Source organism: Somniosus microcephalus, chromosome 18, assembly GCF_052327205.1.
Source record: "Somniosus microcephalus isolate GS21.2 chromosome 18, FLI_Smic_1.0, whole genome shotgun sequence".
In the NCBI taxonomy this organism is placed as follows: domain Eukaryota; kingdom Metazoa; phylum Chordata; class Chondrichthyes; order Squaliformes; family Somniosidae; genus Somniosus; species Somniosus microcephalus.
This window is the reverse complement of record NC_141004.1, coordinates 50,060,791-50,086,662: the sequence shown is the minus strand read 5'-3', so window position 1 is coordinate 50,086,662 and position 25,872 is coordinate 50,060,791. Positions and strand designations below refer to the sequence as shown.

The 25,872-nt window shown below is 43.7% G+C and overlaps 1 protein-coding gene across 3 annotated transcripts in view; it reads right to left on the bottom strand.

Moving 5' to 3' along the window:
• LOC147105266 (synaptotagmin-B) overlaps positions 1-25,872 on the bottom strand; it is a 1,410,822-nt gene that overhangs the window by 758,561 nt on the left and 626,389 nt on the right. For all 3 annotated transcript variants that reach the window (XM_086011447.1, XM_086011449.1, XM_086011448.1), the window contains 2 exons: positions 24,641-24,808; positions 17,165-17,282 (listed from right to left, as the gene is read on the bottom strand). In XM_086011447.1, coding sequence (XP_085867573.1) covers positions 17,165-17,282; positions 24,641-24,808 — 286 coding nt within the window. The remainder of the gene's footprint in view (positions 1-17,164; positions 17,283-24,640; positions 24,809-25,872) is intronic.

Sequence of the window (25,872 nt, the reverse complement as noted above, 5' to 3'; positions counted from 1 at the left end):
TCAGGCACCTGGGCACCACTCTTGATATGTCTCCATAAACAGCCCCCCGTCCATTTTCCATCTCCCTTTCCTTCTCTGAACCCACCTCGTTGACTAAGCTTTTGGTCACCCCTCCTAATATCTCCTTCTTTGACTTGGCATCCATTTTTTTTAAATTACACCTCTGTGGAATGCCTTGGGCTGGTTTTCTATGTTAAAGACACTATATAAAAGCCAGTTTTTATTGTTATTGCTATTGCATACTTTCTGCGAGGGCCAATTTGATTGAAAATGAGAGTATACAATGTTTTCTTTTTCCATTTATAACTTTTGTTTCTCTCATATCTCATCTCAATTTTGCGTTTTCCTCACTTTATATCACTTTATTGCACATTCTGATGCCTTTGTACTTAGTGAGACAGAATTTGTTCAGTGGTTCTGCTGGACTCTCACAAGATGTAGGTGAGGTTTTAAATGAATATTTGCATCTGTGTTCACTATGGAGAAGGACGATGTAGGCATAGAAATCAGGCAGGGGGAGTGTGATATACTTGAACAAATTAGTATTGAGAGGGAGGAGGTACTAGCGGTTTTAGCGGGCTTAAAAGTGGGTAAATCCCCAAGCCCAGACGAGATGTATCCCAGGCTGCTGTGTGAGGCAAGGAAGGAGATTGCAGGAACTCTGACGCATATTTTCAGAACCTCTCTGGCCACAGGGGAGGTGCCAGAGGACTGGAGGACAGCTAAAGTAGTACCATTATTCAAGAAGGGTAGTAGGGATAAACCAGGGAATTACAGGCCAGTGAGCCTAACATCAGTGGTAGGGAAATTATTGGAAAAAATTCTGAGGGACAGAATTAGTCTCCACTTGGAGAGGCAAGGATTAATCAAGGATAGTCAGCATGGTTTTGTCAGGGGGCGATCATGTCTAACCAATTTGATCGAATTTTTCGAGGGGGTGACTAGGTGTGTGGATGAGGGTAGTGCAGTTGATGTAGTCTACATGGACTTCAGGAAGCCTTTTGACAAAGTCCCGCATGGGAGACTGGTCAAGAAGGTAAGAGCCCATGGGATCCAGGGCAATTTGGCACATTGGATCCAAAATTGGCTTAGTGGCAGGAGGCAGAGGGTGATGGTCGAAGGTTGTATTTGTGACTGGAAGCCTGTGTCCAATGGTGTACCACAGGGATCGTTGCAGGGTCCTTTGCTGTTTGTAGTGTATATTAATGATTTAGATATGAATATAGAAGGTATGATCAGTAAGTTCGCAGATGACACGAAAATTGGTGGAGTGGTAAATAGTGAGGAGGGAAGCCTCAGGCTACAGGACAATATAGATGGGTTGGTTAGATGGGCAGAACAGAGGCAAATGCAATTTAACCCTGAAAAGTGTGAGGTGATGCATTTTGGGAGGACTAACAAGGCAAGGGAATACACAATGAATGGTAGGACCCTAGGAAGGACAGATTATCAGAGGAACCTTGGTGTACATGTACATAGATCCCTGAAGGCAGCAGGACAGGTAGATAAGGTGGTTAAAAAGGCATATGGGATACTTGCCTTCATTAGCCGAGGCATAGAATATAAGAGCAGGGAGGTTATGGTGAAGCTGTACAAAACGCTAGTTAGGCCACAGCTGGAATACTGTGTGCAGTTCTGATCGCCACACTATAGGAAGGGTGTGATTGCATTGGAGAGGGTGCAGAGGAGATTCACCAGGCTGTTACCTGGGCTGGAGTAGGTTGTGCGGGTTAGGTTGATTGGCTATGATAAAATTGACTTTAGTGTTAGGGGGATTAAATACGTGGGGTTACGGGGATAGGGGTGGGATATGTGTTGGTGTAGGGGTAACGGGGATCGGGTGGGATATGTGTCGGTGCAGGCTCGATGGGCCGAAATGGCCTCTATCTGCACTGTGGGGTTTCTGTGATTCTTCTGTGATTCTGAGTACTTCAGCTATGAAGAGAGGCTGGACAGGCTGGTGTTATTTTCTTTAGAGCAAAGAAGGCTGAGGGGGGACCTGATTGAGGTGTACAAAATTATGAGAGGCATAGATAGGGTAGATAGAAAGTAACTTTTCCCCTTAGTAGAGGGGTCAATAACCAGGGGACATAGTTTCAAGATAAGGGGCAGGAGGTTTAGAGGGGATTTGAGGAAAAGCTTTTTCACCCAGAGGGTGGTTGGAATCTGGAACTCACTGCCTGAAACCCTCGCAACATTCAAGAAGTATTTAGATGAGCACTTGAAACGCCATAGCATACAAGGCTACGGACCAAGTGCTGGAAAATGGGATTAGAATAGACAGGACTTGATGGCCAGCATGGACACGATGGGCTGAAGGGCCTCTTTCTGTGTTGTATAACTCTATGACTCTATGACTAACTGCTTTAGGTGCAAAATCTGGTAGGCCTTGTGAGGGGTGAAACATGCACCTGCTCCTCACAAGGCCAGGTATGTTAGAGGGAGCGGTGCAAGGGGTGTAGACTCCCCCTGCTGGGAGTTACCACTTCCACAGCCCATAACAGATCCGATATAATACTGGAGGCCAGTAGGCTGAATGACGTGATCCATACCAGTGCATATGGGACCCGGGTGGTGGGGGTTCTCCAGGCCAAGGAAGCAATCTGGATCACTGAAGATGAATTACAAAAATATATTTTTTAGGATTGCGCCCACTATACAGGGGGGCCAAGGGTGGGTGGGGGTGGGGGTTGGGCACTACAGGGGACACGCCCCTCCTCCCGTGGCAGCTAGGCACTGGAGTGTGTCGGGCTAGGTTTGCGACCTGCAGATCTTTCAGACCGGTATCTTCCCATCACTGTCCCCTTCTTGTGTTGCTATTGATTCCTTCTTGCTGGCCCTTTCTACTTACATAGTATTACAAAGTATTTACAACAGGCCAATTGGCCCAGTAGGTCTATGCTGTCATTCGTGTTTCACACAAACCTCCTCCCATCCCTCTTCTTCTCGACCCATCAACATATCCTTCTATTCCTTTCTTCCTCTTGTGCTTATCTAGCTTCCCCTTGAATGGAACTTGGTTAACCCTCTCAGAAATCTCTTCCTGTCATCCTGTCTTTCACTATTAGCTGATCTAACAAACTGTAGAAATTAAATAGCTACCTTCTACCTTCCTTTTGTACCAAATAGCCCTAACCACAGGATATGTTTACTTGTCTTAAGACTTGAATGTGCCATAAATAGAAGGGGAAAAATATGGATGCTTTGCTTATATTTTCTGAAATGGCTATGAGAGAGCAAGAGAGAGGCACATACACACACGCCCAGGCACTTCCAAACGTCAAAATAAGTAATGCAAACAGATGCAGCTGTTGCTAACCCTGAATCCTCATTATTAGATTTGTAGCATAGTGTAATGATGAGAAACAAGAAAAATTACAGATCACGATACAAGTGATCTTTTTTCACTTGCAGCTGTAGCAATAGCTAAAAATATGCTAATTAGTAGAATATATGAGCAGATAACTTAGCAGGCCATGTACTTGCCAGAAACAAGTCTCTGCATTAGTGACAGTACATTAACAGATGAGTTTAAGGGAAACATTTATTTTAATGATTTAATTGGTGAAGGGATGAAGAAGTAAGTTAGTGTCATGACATTTTCAGTTCTTGTGTTGAGCTGGGTGTGTGCAGTGTAATTCTATTGTGCTGATTAGACACTTTCCTCAGTCTGTGTAGGACATTGCGCAGAAGTTACTGACAAAAAATGTTACTATTGTAAACACTCAGAACAGATTGATCGGCCTGCACTTTTTCTTCATCATTTCCAGTCAAGAAGTTTTATGTATGGCCGAGAGCCCATGACACTCATAGTGCTATTTTTGTTTAAATCTTTTCCACTAAATCCCTAATTTACTTTCTCCTTTCTTGATGGGAGTGACTCATACAGAGGCTCAATTCCAATATCTCACCCAAATGTCTGTCTGACATGTAGGAGCCGAGACAATGAGCGTTCGCAGGCTATTTGCGACATCAGAGCGGGACCTGAGCCTGTCTTCATGTCGCATCTGCACACAAACCTTCCAGCAATAGTGAGGGGGCAGCAATCAGGAGCAAGAATCCTGGCCACTTTTCTCCTCCCTGGCCTGGTGACGCTGGAGGTTGCATTTTTTTTTAATAAGCAAAATATATTATGATTTGAATCATTTGATGAACATATTATAAAGCAGAAGCTACAAAACTTATTTTATCAAGACATTGATTTATTACATAAAACTCCTGGATTGGGGAAAACATTGGCTGTACAATATGGTTTAGCATTTGGTGTAAAGTCATTCAGTACTTTGAGTGTAGCCATCACTAACTTGATTCAATATAGAAAATTCTTACTGAAGCCTCAAAGTCTCTGGAACGTTGACAGGCCTTTGCAGTTTTCAACAATATGCAATTTTCCATTGTACGGTATGCAATACATTTTTATGATAAACTCTATGAAGTAGAATTTAAGAAATACAGAAATAAACTGTAAGTCAGTGGCAGTTAACAGTCAATCAGCTGTAAGTAGGTCCCTGACTAAGTGTCGATTATTGTGGCTGGCAGTTGACTGACAAGTTTTAACTACTGTGTTTCAAAAGGTATATATTAGGGCGATATCCGCTAAAGCACAGAGCTGGATGAATCTGCTAAACGGAGTGGGAACAAGAATTTGGGAGCCGCCTCCCATGAGGCAGGAAGGGGATTAGTGTCAATTAACTGTCTATTAACAGGTAGTTAACAGGCAGATTTTTTGAGAATCCCTATTTTCAGCCCTGAAGTGTGGGCTTCCCGATGACTCCAAACCACGCCTGGGTCAGCGAGACGGCCCGTCGGTCTGCGGGGGTCGGTGGTGCCGCGATGTCCGGTGTGCAGGTGAGTGATGGGTGCAAGTGTGGAGAGGTGAGTGTGTGAGGTGAGTGTATAGTGTTTTAATAAGTTTTACTTACCTTTACTTCTTTCTGCAGGCTTCCTCCCTTCAGGTCTCGGGAGTCCCTGATCTCACCGGCACAGAAAGCAGAATGGCCGCTGAACTGTCAAAAGCTGCAGCATTCTGCTTTCTGCTCAGGAGAGATCTCTAACTGAGCCTGAGTGACAGGACTGAACTTAAAGGACAGATTGTCAGAGTTTGACAGCTTCACAGAGCCGTCAAACGATGACAATTCATCTGTCAAAAGCTCTTGACAGATGAAACATCACTTGCTGATGTCACCTGTAACCGGCTTTCCCTTAATTGGCCTGCAAAGCCTGCTGGGCCAGCTTAACAAGGTCAATCAAGGGAAAATAGCGTGGGTTGGCCACAAGCCACTGGAGGCAGAACTAAAACCCGACAAGTGGGAGTCCCACCTCCAACGCGCCCCCATTGACAAAATCACCCCCATAGAGTCATAGCGTCATAATGGCACAGAAGGAGGCCATTCAGCCCACTGAGTCCATGCCGGCTCTTTGTAGAGCAATCCAGTAAGTCTCATTCCCCAGCTCTATCCCCGTAGCCCTGCTAGTTTATTTCCCTCAAGTGCCTATCCAGTTCCCCCCTTGAAAACATTGAGGCCTAGGAATTGGCCTGAGGCGCCCAATCAGCGCAAAGTTCGCTTGTGCGCTGGAATTTGCGCCGCAAATTCAGTTGAAGCGCCCCTAGAGGGAGACGGGGCGCGGCTCGAGGCGCTCCGCGTCCCTCTTGAGGCGCTGAAACTGAATATCGCAGCGCAACGTGCCACAGCGCCACACGCTGCGGCACGGCGCGCTGCGGTACTGCAGGCCTTCCTCCCACTGTTAAGGGGGAGGGGCCTGCAACAATGCGATCACCACTCGCGAGTGCCGGCAAACGAGCCCGGCACCAAGGAGAAGTGCCGGGCTCTCGGGAAACAGCCGGCAATGCCACGGGGGGGGGGGGGGTTAGGAGGCCGGGGACAGAGGTGCTGGCAGGCGGCTGACGAAAAAGGCGGCCGCCCTGCACCTCCACCTTAACTTGCGCCGCTGCCGGCACAGTAAGGCCCCGTGAACCGGGCGCGGGTAGCGAACGGCGCAACTGCGGCGTTCGCTACCAAATATCGCGAACGGGGCGCAAATGGGGTGCTGCGCACACCGATGATGTCATCGGTGGCGGCGCAGCGCAAATGGCTAATGCCACCATTAGTGCCCCTGCTGAATATCGCGGGAGGCGCAGCCAGTGGCGCTACAGCCACTGACTGCCTCTTTAGGCGCTAAGAGGTGGCGCTACTCACCCAATTTTTCCCCCTGAGTGTCTCCGTTTCCACCACTTCCATCGGCAGTGAGTTCCAGGTCCTCACCACTCACTGCGTAAAAACGTTTTTCCTCACATTCCCCCCTGTATCTCTTGCCCAAAACCTTAATCTGTGTCCCCTAGTCCTTGTACCATCAGCCTTTCTCCATCTAGCCTATCCAAACCCGTCATAATCTTGCACACCTCTATCAAATCATCCCTCAACCTCCTTTGCTCTATTGAAAACAAATCCAGCTTCTCCAACCTGTCCTTGTAGCTAAGATCCCCCATCCATGGAACCATTCTGGTAAATCTCCGCTGCACCCTCTCAAGGGCCTTCACCTCCTTCCTAAAGTCCGGTGACCAGAACTGGACGCAGTACTCCAGTTGTGGCCTAACCAGCGCTTTATAAAGGTTCAACATAACTTCTCTACTTTTGTACTCAATACCTCTATTTATGAAGCCCAAGATTCCATATGCTTTGTTAACCACTCTCTCAAGATGTCCCGCCACCTTCAGGGACCTATGCACATTAACTCCCAGTTCCCTCTGTCTCTGCACACTCTTTAAAACTGTGCCATTAAGTGTCTATTGCCTCTCCCTGTTCCTTCTGCCAAAATGCATCACCTCACACTTCTCATTATTAAATTCAATCTGCCACTTGTCTGCCCATTCTGCTAGCCTTTCTACGTCCTGTTGCAGTCGATTGGTATCATCCTCACTGTTTGCCACACCCCCAAGTTTCGTGTCATTGGCAAATTTAGAAATTCTACTCTGTATTCCAATGTGACAGCTAAGACCCGTTGCCTGCAATTCCTGTGCAGTAATCTGAAAAGTAAAAATTTGCTGGGCAGTGGGTAAAGAGGAGAGGAGTGGTACTAATTGGATAACTCGTTCAAATAGCCAGCACAGGCACGATGGGCTGAATGGCCTCCTTCTGTGCTGTATTATTCTATGATTCTACATGGACTGTTTGTTAATGATAGTATTTTTGATTATTTGAAAGTCTTGTAATCTTTGCCAATTCAAAAATGTTGCGCTAGTCTTTAAACAGTTAATGGCAAATGATGCCTATTAGAGGTACCTGAATTATTGAGATATCCTTCACATACACTCTGAGACGATGGCCACAATTTCGCTGACCAAGGCGGATCTGGGGCGGCTGGGGTCAGTGTTGCGGTCCCAGCCCGCTGCCTACTGCAGCCCGCACTCTCCAAGCAATTTTTTGTTGATTGGGCTTGTTAAGCCCACCCTGCAAGGTTCCCAACCAATTAATAGGAAGCGGGTCTGATGACGTCATTTGATGACACGTCATCAGGCAGTTTCCTTAAAGGGGCCATGTCCAAATTGATCTTAACAGTTCTGCTGTCAGTATTCTACAGCATTGAGGTGCTACAAACACTGACGAGCACTGCACAAAGGTGGACGCTTGCACCCAGGCTCTCCCATGACTCCCTCCATATGCTTACGGAGTCACAGATCCCTTCCCAGAAGAGATCTCCCCAGGAGATCAATGCAGCCTGGTTGCACATTGCACAGGAGGGCAGAAGCTTGGAAGTCGTCAGGAGAACCAGGGTGCTGTGGCACAAGCTTTTCAATGATCTCAGTAGATCATGAAACGTTACTGCCAAGCCACACTCAACCTCATCCTGCTGTGCCACTCATCACATCCACATCAATCTGCCTTCCCTACGCTACTCCTGCACATCCTTACTCACACCAACTTACCTTGCACCTCCACCCATCCCTCTCTATCTACATTATCACTTCCCCATCTCACTAGCCACCCATCACACTCACCCTCAACCTACTGCTAGCATACGAACTAACAACACACAAGGGTAGGCACTTGGGTGGTTTAGCCAATGTTCATGTGAAGTTTCTGTTAATGTGTTCTCAAACACTGAAATCTATATTTTCAACACTTTACCTTATTGGAAAGATCTGTGCTCACCTTTGGAAGTGTCTTTGTGAGTTCCAGTGAATGTTGAGACATAACTCCCCCCAAATGTGATGAGTGTGAAAGGAATGGCTTGGACATTGTAGGGATGCTTTATGGTGCTGGTGTGGGGTGACGTTAACCTGGCGCATCATGTGGCAGCCAGGGTGTACAGCGTCAATGAAGTAAATCTGGCCATGGTGATGCCATCGCTGGCCTCTCAGGCAGCAATGTTGTCGGGTGCTGATGCCCTGTGTCCTGTGCAACATCAGGTGATTGCGGAGAAGATTGGTATTGTTGTTGGTGTACCTCGTGATGTTGGTGCTGGGGCTGATCGTGGAGGGATTCAGAGGACCAAGGTGAGATTTTTTCAAGGGCACTGATGTTGCTGGAATAGATGGCAGCTGAAGTTGAGATGACAGAAGCGATCTGTCAATGGTGAGAGAGCTTGCTCCAAGGAGGTGACAGTGGATAGAGAGTTTACTCTAAACACTTCCAAACTGCATACAGTTTAAAAGTGTCTTCCAATTCCTGAAGGCTCAAGCTTCTGACATTGGAAAGTGAACAGCTGTGAAATGGTAGCTTTCATACCACTTTTGCAGCTGTCACCTATTCACAGCAATGGGGAGACAGAGAACCCGACCTACTTAACTGACGTGATCTCCGAACGACGTGAAGCTCATTAAAAAAGTGGGGAAATAGAAATAGGCTGGCAAAATTGTAGTTAACAAACGTTGAACAAGCATTTAACTATCTTAAATGCCTCCCCCGCCACTTGGTGTCGGATCTGTTCTGAAATCGCAGACCCGACACTTTGGAAACTAACATGGAGGCGGGTTCGGAGCGGGTTTCCAATCCGCTGTCAATCATTTTTATTTTGACAGCGGACCCGCCTCTGAACCCGTACTCTGAGCGATGGCAAAATCGTGGCCGCTGTGTGTGTTTGTGGCCTGAACTTCAAGAATTTTTATAGTGAATATTTGAGTAATTCTCAATCTGGTGCAACAATTGAGCGATCCCCAATCTGGAATAGACTCCATTTCAGAGCTTGGATGGAGGATAAAAGGGTATGATAGATTAACCTCCCTGGTTATAGGTTTCACACCAGCCATGATATTGGTATTGTAGTGCGTAAATAAATATTGATCTGGAGATTGATTTTCCTCATTCATGTGGACATTCAGATAAAGTGATTACAATATGGTGGCTTGAAATTAACCCACTGGTGTCTATACAGGCCAGGTGCATAATTTAAAAGATCAGTTGTATTGAGCATATATAATGGCATATACTTATCTGCAGAATGAATGTACAGCAGTCTCTCTTAGCATCAGGATAAGCGTGGCAATCTCTCAGAAGACTAAACAAATGAGCCTACCCTTGTTCTTATTTGCCAAGCATGCTTTCCTGAGAAGATGGAGGACAGTGTTCTGTTGAGTCAGTAAATAGATGCGGCAGGTAAATGATGTAAAGTGCCAGGGTTTGGATGGCCTCCAAAGGGGAGATGCAGACATCTGCAGAAGGACTGAGGTCACGTGGCCTCGAAACAGATACATTCTGACGGTGCATCTTTCTAGTTCCATTGTTATTATGCCAATTAAAGTTTCGATTTATTATAAGGTTGCTGAGTATTGTATCTCAATACGTCCTACCCTTCTGCAGAGGGCATTCTCACCTCTACTCATTCTTTCTTAGGATTTCTAGAATTTGTAATATTAAGAAGAACCAAGTAAGCAAGAAAATTGCATTTAGGGGCTAGAAATTAGGTGCATTTGTGTCTCTTGTTAGCGCCCCGAGGGGCGGGGGCTGCTAGTGGGGTGCAAATGACTTTTCGTCTGGGTGCGGCACCGCTAACAACTCCTGCTAAATTCAGCGGGAGTTTAGCGGCGGCAGTAATGGTGCGCAGCGCCCTGTTTTCGCCCCGCCTACAAAATTGGCCCACGCCCCGTGGATCTGCGCCGGGCAATGACAGCAACCGATTCAGGGGGCGGGAACGGAGTGGCAGGAGGCTTGCGGGGCGCTAATTAACGGGGAGGTGGCGGGCAGGGAAAAAAATAATCGGCCGACTTACTTGTCGCAGCCCGTTGCGTCTTTGAACGTGGGGTCCGTGCCGTGATCTGGCAGCCCGGCACTTCTCTTGAGTGCCGGGCTGCTGGCACAGCACCCTGCTCCCCGGTGGTCCAGGTAGGGCCCCTCAGAGTTGTGGGCTTGGGCCCTCCCCTTTGATGAGAAGAGCACTTCCATGTGGTAGCGCTACGTGGCCCAGTGCGTAGCGCTGCAGAAGGCACCGTCCCGATATTCAGGTTTAGCGCTCTAAGGAGGAAGTGGAGTGCTTGAATTGGTGCTCCACCTCCCTCTTGGGGCGATAAAACTGAAGTTAGCGATCGCCGGCCCACAATTTTTCCCCCTAGATCTGTTTAAATTGGTATTGTGAAGTTAGATGGCTTTGTCTAATTTTAGTCGTGTTATTAATCTAGAATATAAAAACAGAGGATTATTGAGGGGCTGAATTTGGTTATGGCTGGTTTTCAGGTCCGTAACCATTGGTATGTCAACAGCCAAACGGGAGGCCCGAGGCTGGTGATTGTCACACTTCCACAGGCAGCTCACGCGTTTTACTAAGAACAATATTAGGCTGCTTGCCTTGCTGGCAAAGACCGGAATGTAAGTTCTGGGAGGGGGGTTGGAACAGCAACGGTTGGGGCGGGGGGGAGAATCATGAGGACTTTGGAGTCAAGGAAGCACTCCGGATTCTCATAGCTTCACAGCAACACTTCACTTCAATTTATTCAAAAAAACTTACATTTTGGTGATTGTCACTGTTTCAGCCGCAACGACTATAATGATCAATAACATGTCATTCTATAGTGGACACTAGGTGGAGCCGTAGAGCTGTATATAGATGTATGTATAAGACTACACTACCCAGCTGTATGTGTATTAAGACTACATTACCCATGAGGCACTAGGCTACCCACAAGGCAGCAGTCAAGATGGATGCCTCTACAGATACTGTACCGAGTCCACATGTGCTCACTAAAAGTGTCTAGCAAAAGCTAGCTGTGTTTATAATAAGAATGTCTATTTATTAATGAACATAAGATGGTACCAGAATGGTGAAGATCTGCTGAAAATTGTGAAAAGCGACATGGAGAATTTGAAGCCACCAGAGCGTTTGAAACTCACAGGAAACATCGACTACAATTGGCAGACTCTTAAACAACAATTCGAACTCTATATTGCAGCCATCGGATTCGGTACGAAGCCAGACGCAAGGAAGATAGCGTTGCTGCTTACGGTTGCAGGCCCACAGGCAATAGAGGTATTTAATATATTTGTATTTAATCCAGAGGAGAACAGAGGAAAATTAGAAGATGTGCTAAAAAAATTTGATGCACATTGCTCTCCCAAAAAGAATGAGACCTATGAAAGATACATCTTCCGTTCTCGGACACAGCAACAAAATGAGACTTTTGATAGCTTTATAACTGATCTGAAACTGAAAGCACAGACATGTAATTTCTCTGAGCTGAAATCATCCATGATTCGTGACCAGATTGTGTTTGGTATTCATGATAAAAAAGTCAGGGAACGTCTGTTGAGAGAAACCGAACTAAATTTGGAAAATGCAGTGAAAATATGCCAAGCCAGCGAGCTAGCTCGAAAGCACACGAAGACTTTCAGTGAAATCAATAATGATACGATTGTAATGAGTGATAATGCTGCTGTCGGTGCTGTGTCCTATAAGGGGAAGAAACATGGGCAGAACAGAAATGAAAAGCAATCGGAGGATGAAATTTTTAATTGTAAATGCTGTGGTTACAAACACCAGTTAAGACAATGCCCAGCGTTTGGAAAAATGTGCACAAAGTGTAATGGAAAGAATCACTTTGCCAAACAATGCTTTTCAAAAGTAAAAACAACAAAAGGGCAACAAGTTAATGTGACTGAGGACATTGATTTAAGTGAGACATTTTTTGTAGGAATGGTGTCATGTGACGATATCAAAAAAGATACAGAAAATGTGCAGCCCTCAGAAATGGACAATGCTGAACATAAAGTCAATGCAGTAAAAGTGGACAAATAGATGATCCCACTGCAGATAAATGGAGCATTAGTTACATTGAAACTAGACACTGGGGCAAAAGCAAACTTAATCAGTATGAGTGACATAAAAAATATGGAAGAAAAGCCCAAAATACAGAAAAAGTCAGTACTACTGAAGAGCTATAATGGACAGAAAATAGATAGCTTAGGTGTATGCAGACTTAAAGTGACAGTCAAAGACAAAGTGCATCATCTCATGTTTTCTGTTGTGGCTGAAAGACTTGATTCGATACTAGGTGACAAAGCTTGTGAAGACTTAGAACTGGTCAAGAGAGTCTACCGTATAAACTGTGCCATAAGCAGACCAGATGACTCAGGTGATGAAGCAGAGAGCCCATCAAGGATGAAAAGGCCAAAGGGTATCCATGTCTTCAAAAAGCCTAGTTTCTCCAAAAAGAAAGAAAAAGACTTTAAGGTCAAAGAGAAGCCAAAGGAAGAAAAGCGCAAAGAGGAAAAACACAAGGAGAAAAAGTCCAAAGATATAACCGCAGCAGATGTTGTTAAGCAGTGGAAAGAGAAAAAGAAAAAGAAGAAGCCTGCACCAGAGCAGGAAGCAGTTCCGGTGGATACTCCTTCTTCCCTCAGGCCAATCTTTGGTGTTCCATTAGCCGAGGCTGCTGAGAGGACTATGCTGTATGATGGGATCCAGCTGCCAGCAGTTTTTCGAGAGTGCATTGACTACATTGAGAGTTATGGCATGAAGAGTGAAGGAAACACTGAAACCCTCTCCAAGCAAAGATCGCAAGGAGACCTCGATCTATACAAGAGCAGATTGATGACAATGCCGCAACTGCATCTTGTCATTTACCACCAGAACAATCTCATGAAGACACATCAGACTTACCCGTGTTGAGAAGATCCACACGTGAAGTAAAAGAGCCTGATAGACTTAATCTTTGAGTACAATGTAAAGCTTTGAAAATGTGTTGACTGTTTTGAAAATGTTTATGTTTATAGAGCACTAACAAAAGTGTTATTGATATTATCTTTATTGTTTTCTTGAAAGTTGATTGATATTGATTTTGTTAAACTTCAAAGAAAGGGGGATGTAATGATCAATAACATGTCATTCTATAGTGGACACTAGGTGGAGCCGTAGAGCTGTGTAGAGCTGTATATAGCTGTATGTATAAGACTACACTACCCAGCTGTATGTGTATTAAGACTACATTACCCATGAGGCACTAGGCTACCCAGAAGGCAGCAGTCAAGATGGATGCCTCTACAGATACTGTACCTAGTCCACATGTGCTCAATAAAAGTGTCTAGCAAAAGCTAGCTGTGTTCATAATAAGAATGTCTATTTATGACACTGTTTCAGCCGCAATGACCACTTAAGAATTCCGAGTGGAGCAGACCCGGCTGATGAATTTCTGCAATGGGTCCTAAAACAGGCATTCGACCCCTCGTTTACATTTGTAAGGGGCCTCACGCCTGCTTTAGGTGTCCATCAGGGATGCCTGCAAAGTCGCCTCTGCCAATAAGGCAGCCCCCTTAATACTTCTGCAAATTGGGCGCAGGATGTCATGCCCCAAATTGGTCCAGTTTGCTCCCGTTTTCCACCCACAAAAATGGTGTTACAAGGACACCTAAGAAACAGGCCCCACAAATTGAGCAGTGGGACTATTGCCTGTACAGAATGGGCACAAGCCGTTCCACTGCTAAATTGGTATGTGTTGCGCCCGTTTTATGCTTGGAAAAAAAAAGCGTAATGCATACCAATTTCTACTCCAAAAGGTGTGTGGGTCAGAAAATTAGCACGACAGCATTGTAGCCCTAACTCCAGGCTGCGGAAATGGTGAATTTACTCTTAAATGCCATCAATAGATCTGTGCAAAAACCATCATTCTTCCAACATGTTGGGTAGCTGCAAATCGACCCTACCTAGATTCTGCATAATGGCACTGGGTCTTTAGGTTGTTTGTTTTACAACTTGGCAGTCACATACATGAAACCTACTCTCTTGTTATCCTCCTTCTCCAGTGGTTCCGTTGTCTGCATTCTCTGCTATGGTTGAACCACATAGAATCATACAGCACAGAAGGAGGCCCTTCAGCCCATCGTGCCTGTGCCGGCTCTTTGAAAGAGTAATCAATTGTCCTGGCCAATATTTATCCCTCAACCAATATAACAAAACAGATTATCTGGTCATTATCACATTGTTGTTTGTGGGACCTTGCTGTGCGCAAATTGGCTGCCGTGTTTCCCACATTACAACAGTGACTCCACTTCAAAAGTATGTAATTGACTGAAGCACTTTGAGACGTCCGGTGGTCGTGAAAGGCGCTATATAAATGCAAGTCTTTCTTTCTTTTCAATTAGTCCCACTCCCTTGCTCTTTCCCCATAGCCCTGCAAGTTTTTCCTGTTCAAGTATCTGTCCAATTCCCTTTTGAAAGTTTGAATCTGCTTCCGCCACTCTTTCAGGCAGTACTTTCCAGATTATAACAATTCGCTGTGTAATAAAAATTCTCCTCCTCTCCCCTCTGGTTCTTTTGTCAATTATCTTAAATCTGTGTCCTCTAGGTACTGACCCTCCTGCCAGTAGAAACAGTTTCTCATTATTTACTTTATCAAAACCTTACATAGTTTTCAACATCTCTGTTAAATCTTCTCTGCTCTAAGGAGAGCAATCTAGTCTCTCCACATAACTGAAGTCTCTCATTCCAGGCATCATTCTGGTAAATCTGCTCCACACCCACTGCAAGGCCTTGACATCCTTCCTAAAGTGTGGTGCCCAGAGTGGAACGCAATTCTCCAGCTGAGGCTGAACCAGTGATTTATAAAGGTTTAGCACAGCTTCTTTGTCTTTGTGCTCTATGCCTTCTATTTATAAAACCAAGGATCCCATATGCTTTTTTAATAGCTTTTTCGACTTGTCCTGCCAACTTCAAAGATTTGTGTGTGTGAACCCCCCCCCAGGTCTCTCTATTCCTGCACCCTTTATAAAATGGTACCATCTATATATATAAACGAGTCGTTCTGTCTGTCTGTCTGTCCTTCTGTCTGTCTGTCCTCGGGTGTGCGTCTGTCCGGCTATGCGCTCGAAAGTTATAGAGCCTACCTACGCGCGCGTTACCTCCAAAGAAAGCTTACGGTTCCGGGACGGTCGTAAGCATATTAACTTTTCGGTCGGACGAAAATTGTTCGCGCCTTATGCAAAAAACCTTCAAAATTAAACTCATTATCTGCTACTTACACGTTATCAAGAAGTACGGTCCCCTGATGGTTGGCCAATCGGTGTGTGTGTGTGGGCGGGACTAATCATTTTCATCTCAGGGATGTGGCAGCCATTGTTTCACTGCTTCCAGCTCAAACTACTTTGATCATCCAGCTTTGAAAAAGTTAGTATCTCTTTTAAAAATAACATAAGATTTACCAAAAATGTTTTATAAGTACTTTCACTTTCATCTTTCAAGGTATTAAAAGGTAGAAATGTTGCCCGGCAGCAGATTGAGAGAGGGACACAGACAGGGCCCAAAAGCCTGGGACTCGATTTAAAATGTTGCCCGGCAGCAGATTCACAGAGGGACACAGAGAGGCCCCAAAGCCTGAGACTCGATTTAAACCGCCCAGCCCAAAACAGCCCTGGCAACGCCGGGCTCCCCCCAGCTAGTTTATAGATAAAGAAGATCTCAGGTTTGACCCCTCTGCCTGTGCTGTTGACTGAACTCAGACAGGATCACAGTAGGAATGATATAAAATGCCATCATGCCCCTGGGCCGTGGATTCCTGCTTCAAAATGCCTTTGAATGGATGTTGAGTGAGGTCAGTTTCATGGCTTGGCTCTGACCACAAACCTCGCACTGTTACAAAGCATGCTGACCCCCACACCAAGGTCATAAATGAAGAGTTGTCATTTTGAGAAGGTACCAGAGAGCTGGCAGCACTATGAATGAAAATGTTCAGGAGAGATGATTGGTTACTTTTTTAAAGCGTCTCTAGTCATGGAAGTGATGTATTGCACTAATAGTCAATGAAATCACTGGGTAGGACACTTACTGAAAGCAGAACAAAAGGGATTCAATGTGGCTCCATATCCTATACCAACTTAATACTGCATTAGGACAATCACCTCAAATTAACCACTCTCTAGGATACAGAAGGATATTTAGGGAAAAGCTTATGGGAAAAGAATTAACCACAAAATTACATTTAGATTTTCCATTTTATTTTTCACAAGTTTCTTTGATCTTTGAACCATTTTTCAGTTGTACTGAATCCAGGTTTTAGTTGTGTCTTCCCAGTTTTCTTTTTACAGGAAAGGAAGTTAAATCTGGTATAAAATTGGGAGCATGAAAACAACACAGAATGTCATTGTTTCATCCCTAATCGGGGTGGTTTCAATGTTATTTGGCAGCTTTTTGAGGTGAATTAAATATAATTTTGGTTTAGAGAAAGCATTGTTGCCACAAATGCTGTGCACAAAACATGAGTACACCAGGAAATATATAGCTGGATTTTTATTTTTCTCTTTATCACTTAAGGAAACAAAAAACACCTTTATTTTTTTTTGTTTAGGGAGTTTGATCAGGCTTTACTGGGCTTTAAATTGAAACCAATATTTATGACACAGCTCACTTAACTTTTTGTGACAAATTTCCCACAAATTGTATTCTTTGCGGGATTTGAGTCTAAAACCAAGTCTTTACCAAAGCTTAATTCTTAATTCAACAGCTGTCTGCTGATATTCTCTTACCAGTAACTAGTAATACATTTTGATCAAGTTGTTTTCAGACAGCCAAGGGATAAAAACTGAAGAGCTCCTGAGGGATCTACTAGTTGAGAAGACTGTATAAAGTGCAGTTGATTGTTCCTTCATGGAGAGCTGGTGGTATATTACATAGTGTCTCTGTGCTTACTGCAAACTCTAATGCTTCTCTTAAATTCTGGCACTTTCAGATGAGCTGTTGTCTTACTTACCCGAGAGTCCACCCACGTCCATTTTCTTCAGGTTCTTTGCCTCCAGGATGCAGACAGTGAGTTTCCCTGCAGTCGGAACGTAGCGCAAAGAGGTGCAAATGTCTCCCAGTTTCTCTGGCTGTAGGAGAACATTGTACAAATTTGGATGGTTACAAAACTGTCCCAATCTTTGCACTTAATAATGTAGAAAATTAACTTATTGATGGAATAGGGCAGCAGAGCTTCCTTTCACCTCTGGGGCCTGGGCTCGAATACAGCCAGCCTGATAGGATGAAAGTTTCCTTTCTCTATTGGCTGTAATGATCCCATGTTGAGGTGAGTTTGGAACTAGCTTGCTGCCTGGTCTTCATGGGTGAGATTCCATATAAAAATCCAAACACAATTCAGTACTACTGGTGCTAAATTGACATTCTTACTCACAGAGATAATAAGGGTAGCTGGTGTGGAAAATGGAAAAGCCATATAGATGCATTACGGTTATTCTAAAATTAAGGCACTGGAATTTACGGAGACAATCAAAGGAAACACTGCTCTACATCCAGTGCTGATACTGGGTGCCAATCCGAATTCCACCACTGACACTCTCATTTTAATAAAGACAGAAACATCACAAATTTCAAAGGACAGAAAGTCCTTCAAAGTGCTTCAAAAAGTGATTTTTGCCCATTTCTACTGCTTTATATATGGGCAGATTTACCAAGTTGACTTTACAGGAGCGGAGCCTCATCTGCCAACCATGCAATTGTGCTGCAAGGTGCCCATGATGTCCCAGTGTCTACATGGCCAGCGGGCAAGGCTCCCTCCTGCAAACAAACTCAGAAAATGTCCTCCAGAGAGTGTTGCCTCAGTCAAGGTGGCAATCCACAGTAATCTTCAGTTACTGTACAATTTACCATTCTATTATGACTCAGCAACAACTAAATTAACATACAATTTTGGTGTAATATTAGTCTAACAGTTCATATGACCTGCACGTAAAAATTGAAACAGTTCTGATAGCATCATAAGCTGCAAGAGTAAATCAGTTACAGTTGAAATTCATTAATTATTATTACATTGGGCGTGTCCGCTAATTGCGCTCATTTGCAGCCCTTGGAGGAAGCTCCAAAAATTAAGCTTAACTGATAGGCTGGAAGTGGATTTTAATATAAATTATTGTGTACAATAATTACTTTTACTTTTAAAGTTTTTAAAAATGTTACGCATTTGGATTGCTGAACATAGTAAAAGCGGTGTCATGTAAGTGAAAGTACAGCAACATTGATAGCTAGGATCTGAAGGTACAAAGGAACATGAGTAGGCCATTCAGCCCCTCGAGCCTGTTCCACATGTACATCGAATCATGTCAAGAATACTACAGCATTGTGAGTTTTTTTTCTGAAGGGCATTGCACCTGATGTCTGGCCAAGGCAATTCAGTCATGGTGGATTATATTTCTGCTATGATTTTTAATTTCTGACTGTTATCAGATTCACTTCAACTACTGATGAGGGATAAAAGCAAATGCTACATAAGAAGTAGGAGCAGGAGTAGGCCATACGGCCCCTCGGGCCTGCACCGCCATTCAATAGGATCATGGCTGATCTGAACCTAGACTCACGTCCACTTCCCTGCCCGCTGCCCGTAACCCCTAATTCCCTTATCAGCTAGGAAACTGTCTATCTCCGTTATAAATTTATTTAATGTCGCAGCTTCCACAGCTCTCTGAGGTAGCAAACTCCATAGATTTACTACCCTCTGAGTGAAGAAGTTTCTCCTCATCTCAGTTTTGAAATGGCAGCCCCTTATTCTAAGATTATGCCCCCTAGTTCTAGTCTCACCCATCAGTGGAAACATCCTCCCCGCACCCACCCGATCAAGCCCCCTCACAATCTTATATGTTTCGATAAGATCGCCTCTCATTCTTCTGAATTCCAATGAGTAGAGGCCCAACCTACTCAACCTTTCCTCATAAGTCAACCCCCTCATCTCTGGAATCAACCGAGTGAACCTTCTCTGAATTGCCTCGAGAGCAAGTATATCTTTTCTTAAATATGGAAACCAAAACTGTACTTCAATAGTTTGGGTGTCCATTTGAAGCAAAAAATGACTGCACCGAGTATATTAGACTGAAGAAAAGTTATCTCAAAAATGATTTTAACTTTTCTGTTGTGCTAAGAAAATGTGTGCAGTTTCAGATGGTCACATCTCTCCATTTCCATCAATGCAGACGCTGTGCACAAAACTGCAAATGATAGTACACTTACTCACTTTAAAATTCCCCTTAATCATTTATTGGCCTCAATATTCCTGTAACTGGACAACGAATGGCACCCGCCCTTAGTTAGACTTGCTCTTGCCCATTTAACATCCTGGAAGTTGCTGGAAGTGGAATATGGAAATGGCGTTGCGCCCTCTACAGGGCATCTGGGATCTGAGTGAACACGGCAAGCAACTGTGTATCTCCTTAATCAATCAGATTGAAGGATTGTGAAATGAACAGCGCACGGTCTGAACAAGGACGTGTAATTTAGAACATAAGAACATAACATAAAAACATTAGAAATAGGAGCAGGAGTAGGCCATTTGGCCCTTGGAGCCTGCTCTGCCATTCAATAAGATCATGGCTGATCTTCTACCTCAACGCCACCTTCCCGCATTATCCCCATATCCCTTAATTCCCTTAATTCCCCAAAAATTATTGACCTTTGTCTTGAATATACTCAACAACTGAGCATCCACAGCTCTCTGAGGTAGAGAATTACAAAAATTCACAACCCTTTGAGTGAAGAAATTTCTCCTCATCTCAATCCTAAATGGCCGACCCCTTATTCTGTGACTGTGACCCTGTGTTCTAGATTCCTTAGCCAGTGGAAACATTTTCCCAGCATTAATCCTGTCAAGCCCCTTAAGAATTTTATATGTTTCAACCTCTCATTCTTGTAAACTCTAAGGAATATAGACCTAGGCTACTCAATCTCTCCTCATAGGGCAATCCCCTCATCTCAGGAACCAGTCTAGTGAACCTTTGTTGCACTCCCTCTAAGGCAAGTATGTCTTTTCTTAGGTAAGTAGACCAGAACTGTACACAGTACTCCAGGTGTGGCCTCACCAATGCCCTGTATAATTGTAGTAAGACTTCTTTACTCTTATACTCTAATCCCTTTGTAACAAAAACTAACATACCATTTGCCTTCCTAATTGCTTGCTGTACCTGCATGTTAACTTTCTGTGATTCATGTACAAGGACACCCAGGTCCCTCTGTGTGCAAACACTTCCCAGTCTCTCACCATTCAAAAAATATTCTGCTTTGTTGTTTTTCCTACCAAAGTGGATAACTTCACACTTCCCCACATTGTATTCCATTTGCCATGTTCTTGCCCACTCAGTCAACCTGTCTATATCTCTCTGTAGACTCTTTGCATCCTCCTCACAGTTTACTTTCCCACCTAACTTTGTATCATCAGCAAACTTGGATATGTTGCACTCAGTCCCTTCATCTAAGTCATTAATATAGACTGTAAATAGCTGAGGCCCAAGCACTGATCCTTGCGGTACCCCACTAGTCACAGCCTGCCAACCTGAAAAAGTTCTGTTTATTGCTACGCTCTATTTTCTGTCCATTAACCAATCCTCAATCCATGCTAATATATTACCCCCAATACTATGAGTCCTAATTTTGTGTAATAATCTCTTGTGTGCCACCTTATCGAATGATTTTTGAAAATCCAAATACACTACATCTGCTGGTTCCCCCTTATCCATCCTACTGGTTACATCTTCAAAAAACACAAACAGTATTTCCCATTCATAAAACACTTTGGTGAATGTAGTGCCAAATTAGGTATAGAAAGAGAAATAGAGAGAGGGAAAGTAAGATTCGATTAAGAGAGAGAGGAAAAAAAGAGACAGGAAGGAAAGCTAAAAAAATGCTTTTGTAAAATTCTCCCAACAATTAAAACCTGAAGGAATGGGACTCCACACTTGTAAAAGTTAATTTTCAGTGCCAGAGAGGTTGACTGGCAGTAATTAACACTCATCACGTCGTTTAAAGGGCACTCAGTCCCTTTGTCAATACATATTCATTGAATCGTAGAGCACAGGAGGCCATTCGGTCGATCGTGCCTGTGCTGGTTCTTTAAAAGAGCTATCCAACTAATCCCACTCACCTGCTCTTTCCTCACAGCCCTGCAAATTTTTCCTTTTCAAGTATTTATCAAATTCCCTTTTGAAAGTTACTATTGAATCTGCTTCCACCACCTTTCAGGTAGTGCAGTCAAGATTATGGGCTGTAATTTGCAGCCCCTATGGGTGCGTACGAGGTGCGCACGTGCCCGTAGGGGCTGCGCAAGTTCCGGGTTTAGGCATGTGAAGCGCATGCGTGAAATCCTGGAACTTGCGATGTCAAAAATTCTCTTGACAGATCATCTGCATCCCCGGGAGAAGGGACTCCGCGGCGGAGAGTTGCGCTAGTTGCCCAACTTTTGCCCAGCGAATGCCCTTGTGTATGGCGTGCTTTTACCAGCGTAAGTGCTTTAAAAAAGAAAAATAAAATTTTATCACTCATTTATACGTTAAAAACCCTGTCCATATAAATTTCTTTTTCAAAAAATTACATTTTGTTTAAAATATTTAATTAAATGGCATTTTAATTAATTTTAAATATGTAATTTTAAAAAACTTATTTCATGTGTTCTTGTATTTTTTAAGTGATCCCCATTCATACTTAGGGGAGTTCAGTACGTATGGAATCCCCATAAGTATGAATGGGGATTCCCCTTCTTTCATTGGTTGGGTTTCTGCTAATTACACTCATTTGCAGGCCTTCGAGAAGGCTCCAAAAATTAAGCTGGATCTTTTGGGTGCAAGGACACTAATAGGTATGTTTTGAAATATTTTGAATGAATTTATTTTTTTAATTTACTAAGGAACTGACTACTGTATCCCAATCTAGCTAGAATATAGTTTTGTATATTTTTTGAAAGTAATTTTCAGTCATTTAAAATCAGATTACTCACAGGTAGTGGATTGACACTGGGCCGTATTTTGCGACCCCTACGAGTGCACCCGCGCCTGTAGGAGCCGCGCAACTTCTGGGTTTAGGGATGCGAAGCACATGCGCTAAAACCTGGAACTTGCGATCTGTCAAGAATCTTCTTGACAGATCCTCCACAGCCCCGGGAAAAGGGCCTCCGCGGGTGCAGCGTTGCGCTATTTGCCCAACTTCCGCCCACTGAATGCCTGTGAAATTCTTACGCCTGGTAACAACAGGCATAAGGCCTGCTTTTACCAGCATAAGAGTTTTAAAAAATAGAAAATAAAATGTATCTCTCATTTATACATTAAAAACCCTGTCCAATAAGGTAAGTTTATTTTTAGTCCCATTAAAACATATTTTAAAAAATTCAAAAAGTTAAATTTTCGTTTAAAATATTTACTTAAATGGCATTTTAATTCATTTTAAATATGTCATTTTTTAAAATTTAGTTCATGAGTTTGTGTATTTTTTAAGTGATCCTCATTCATACTTATGGGGTTTCCGTACGTACGGAACTCCCATAAGTATGAATGGGGATTCCCCCTTCTTTTATTGGTTGGGCCGGCCCACGTGATCCCAGGGGCGTTTACGAACCGCATGCGCCCCGGGGTACGTGGGCCTCTGCCCCCGCGTACCCGGAGAGGCCCAGGATCGCAAGCCTCTGTACCTCCCGGGCCACTAGGTAAATTCATAGATTTTTTACAGGTCGGAGGCATCCGCCCGAGGGAAGCCTCCGATCGCAAATTTTGGGCCACTGTGATTTTAAATGCTTATTTTTTGTGATAAACCCATTTTAAGCTGTATTAATCAAACTTTGCCAAGTTACCACTCTTAAATGTATCAAGTTTAAAAACAAATACTTATTAAATGCTGCCCGATTGCGTTGGTTCATGGCAGACTTTGCGTTCAGCAAATGCATTTGAGCGAAAACTTGGAGGAAAAGAAACACTTTTCAAAATGGGCGCAATTTGTGCCTACCATAAGGGATTTTACATTAAAGTGATCTGAGTTGTTTTGTTAGCACTTAGAAGATATGAAAATGAATACTCCAATTAGTCTTCCTTCTTGACAATGTGTAAGTGGAGTTTGAGGCTTAAATTCAAATTTCCTGTTCTAGCTCATGCACACTGTGGGCTAGAAATTCTTCTGTGCCTTGCATTTATCCCATGGGGAAAGCCATTACTTTGCTTGTGGGTTGCATGTTATACATGGAGGAATTTCCAGCCATGAGTGTTGCCTTAGCTGCATTTATATTAAAATCCACTTCCAATCAAGATAAAATACTTTCCCTGCAGGTAACAAGTCTGGAGCTGCAGCAGAATTAAAACATGAAGAAAATGGAGTCGATATGTAGAAGCAAACATTCTTATTTTCAGAAATAAGTGGTTGGATAGAGACTGAACTATTTACGAGAATAGAATCAATGGGATAGATTTTAACCCCTCAGCCCGGTGGGGGATTATGGTGGCAGGAGTCAAGCAGCATTCCTAAGCGTTCCTTCCCTCCCCATCTTAACTTACCTGAGAACAGGTACGGAGGGCCGCCCGTGCCTGGCAGATGGGGGCCTACTTTACATTGGAAAGTCGTAGCCTGCTGACCTCATTGGCGCCACAACGGCAATTTAACTTCCAGATTCGGGAGGCCCGCATGGGGCCAACCCAGACAGGTGAACCAAGGCGAGAAGTGGTGAGACGACGCCAAGGTAAGTTTTAAAATGTCCATTTTCTGTGGCACCCTTGTGGTTCAGAAGGAGCAGGAGTGCTCTCCCGGGCCCTGCAAGGAGTCCTTGGGCCTCCCCAGCCTAAGCCTTGCCTCTCCATCGCAGTGTCAGTATCAGCTGTCAGCCCCCCTGCCCATGGCTAACTTCATACCATGGATTGTTCCCTTGGGTCCCCAGGGGTTTCGGGCACCCAACACGCCGGCACTGATATCAGTTATGCCATTTTTAGGCGGGAGACTATAGTACTTTATTCAAATGTGGATCAGGAACTAAAATGGCCTGGGCCTCGTGGTGAGCTTCCAGCAGTGGTGTCCGTCCTGCCCTACACTGCCCCGTCCGAAAGGCACCCCCAGTTAATATTGACCTGAATAACTCAATTTGGTAGTGGTGATTAGTTGGACATACAATGTAGTAGCCTTATAATCACTTTGAAACATTCTTAGTACTATGATCAACAATTTGCTGAAATTTAAAAGTAGAATTCCCTCCAGACATTTCTCAGTTTGCTGGTCATTTTGTCTTACATAATATAGTGATTTTTAAAAGATAATCTTTAGAAGTATTTATACTGTTTAGATGCAGGAAAGTTTTAAGCATTAAGTCCTGAATTTTCATTGCAGCACATGACTATCAGAGACTGTTCCAAGACATTATAATGACTTCCTCTCCAGTTTTACTTCCTTTCTATAGTTTGCCACGTGGATATCAGAGACTGTTCCAAGACACTCAAAACCCTACCTCTTCTTTCTCAGCACTCTCCAGATCTCGCCATTCTTCCAGTTGTTGACCAAGGTCCACTTTGGTCATTAGCACCATCACTTGACCAATGCAGTCATGTTTGGAGAATCGATCAAAGTCATAAACTGCCATCACCAGGGTCTTCCCTCCCAGTTCTTGATAAGGAACCTGCATATGAAATTCAGTTAAAGGCAAAATGAAATGACAGAAATCTATGGATCTACTTTGATGTTAGCTGTCTGGTTCCTCTACACATGTCAATCTCATTGTTACACCCATAGCAAATTGCCTTAGAGGAAAAAATCCATTAACTACCGAAATAAATTTGCAGATACTGTATACATTCTCAGATAATTTTTTGGTGTCTGAATTGTAGTAGGAAACCTTTTTGTCAATAGTATTTGTAGAAATGATATGTACATTTCATAGTGATTTATGGAGAATTTTTCAAAGCTATTCATGATTGATGATATATCCCGCTCTGAGGTGCTTGCCTCTGTTTTGACTCAATAGATTAGTGAATCCCTGTTGCTTGACATCTCAACAGTTTAACAGTATCAAAGAGTCTATCTGCACTATCAAAACAGAGTCATGAACCTTCAGCCGCAGTTAAAACTCATAGTATCTAACAAGTTTTGACAAAGCAATCTATTCATTAATTGAAAATATCTTGCAGCACTAAGTATGGTAGACAGTTTTCCCAACGTCTCCTTTGTAAATCTGCTAGTGACTTTCAACAACGTGCTTCAGAAACCTTGGATCTGATCAGACATTTGACAGAGGGAAACAATGATGTTGTTGGGATCGTCAGAAATCAACAGGCTGAGACTTTCTTTAGGTAAAGGACAAAACGTGTCCTGCTTTAATCACATCTCCACATGGACTGAGAAACCTCAGCCCCGTGCAGGGTTACGAGCAGGGGCTGATGAGTCATCACGTAACCCGACACTCTTAAAGGGCCCGACACTCTTAAAGGGGCCCTGCACCAATAACCCAACCCAGCATGTACATACCACAGCATTGCTATACAAAGTGAATTGTGTTAGGTACATATAACAGCATTGGGTACACATTGTGTTATTGTCCCTTTGTGGCCTCCGCCACAATGTTTTTGTTTTTGTTGTAACAGAATAAATTTAACTAGAACAAACGTTATGTGATGTAACTATCTGTAGGACATTACATAAGAAGTAATTTACTGACAATGGAGAGTAGACTCCGGTATTTCAAAA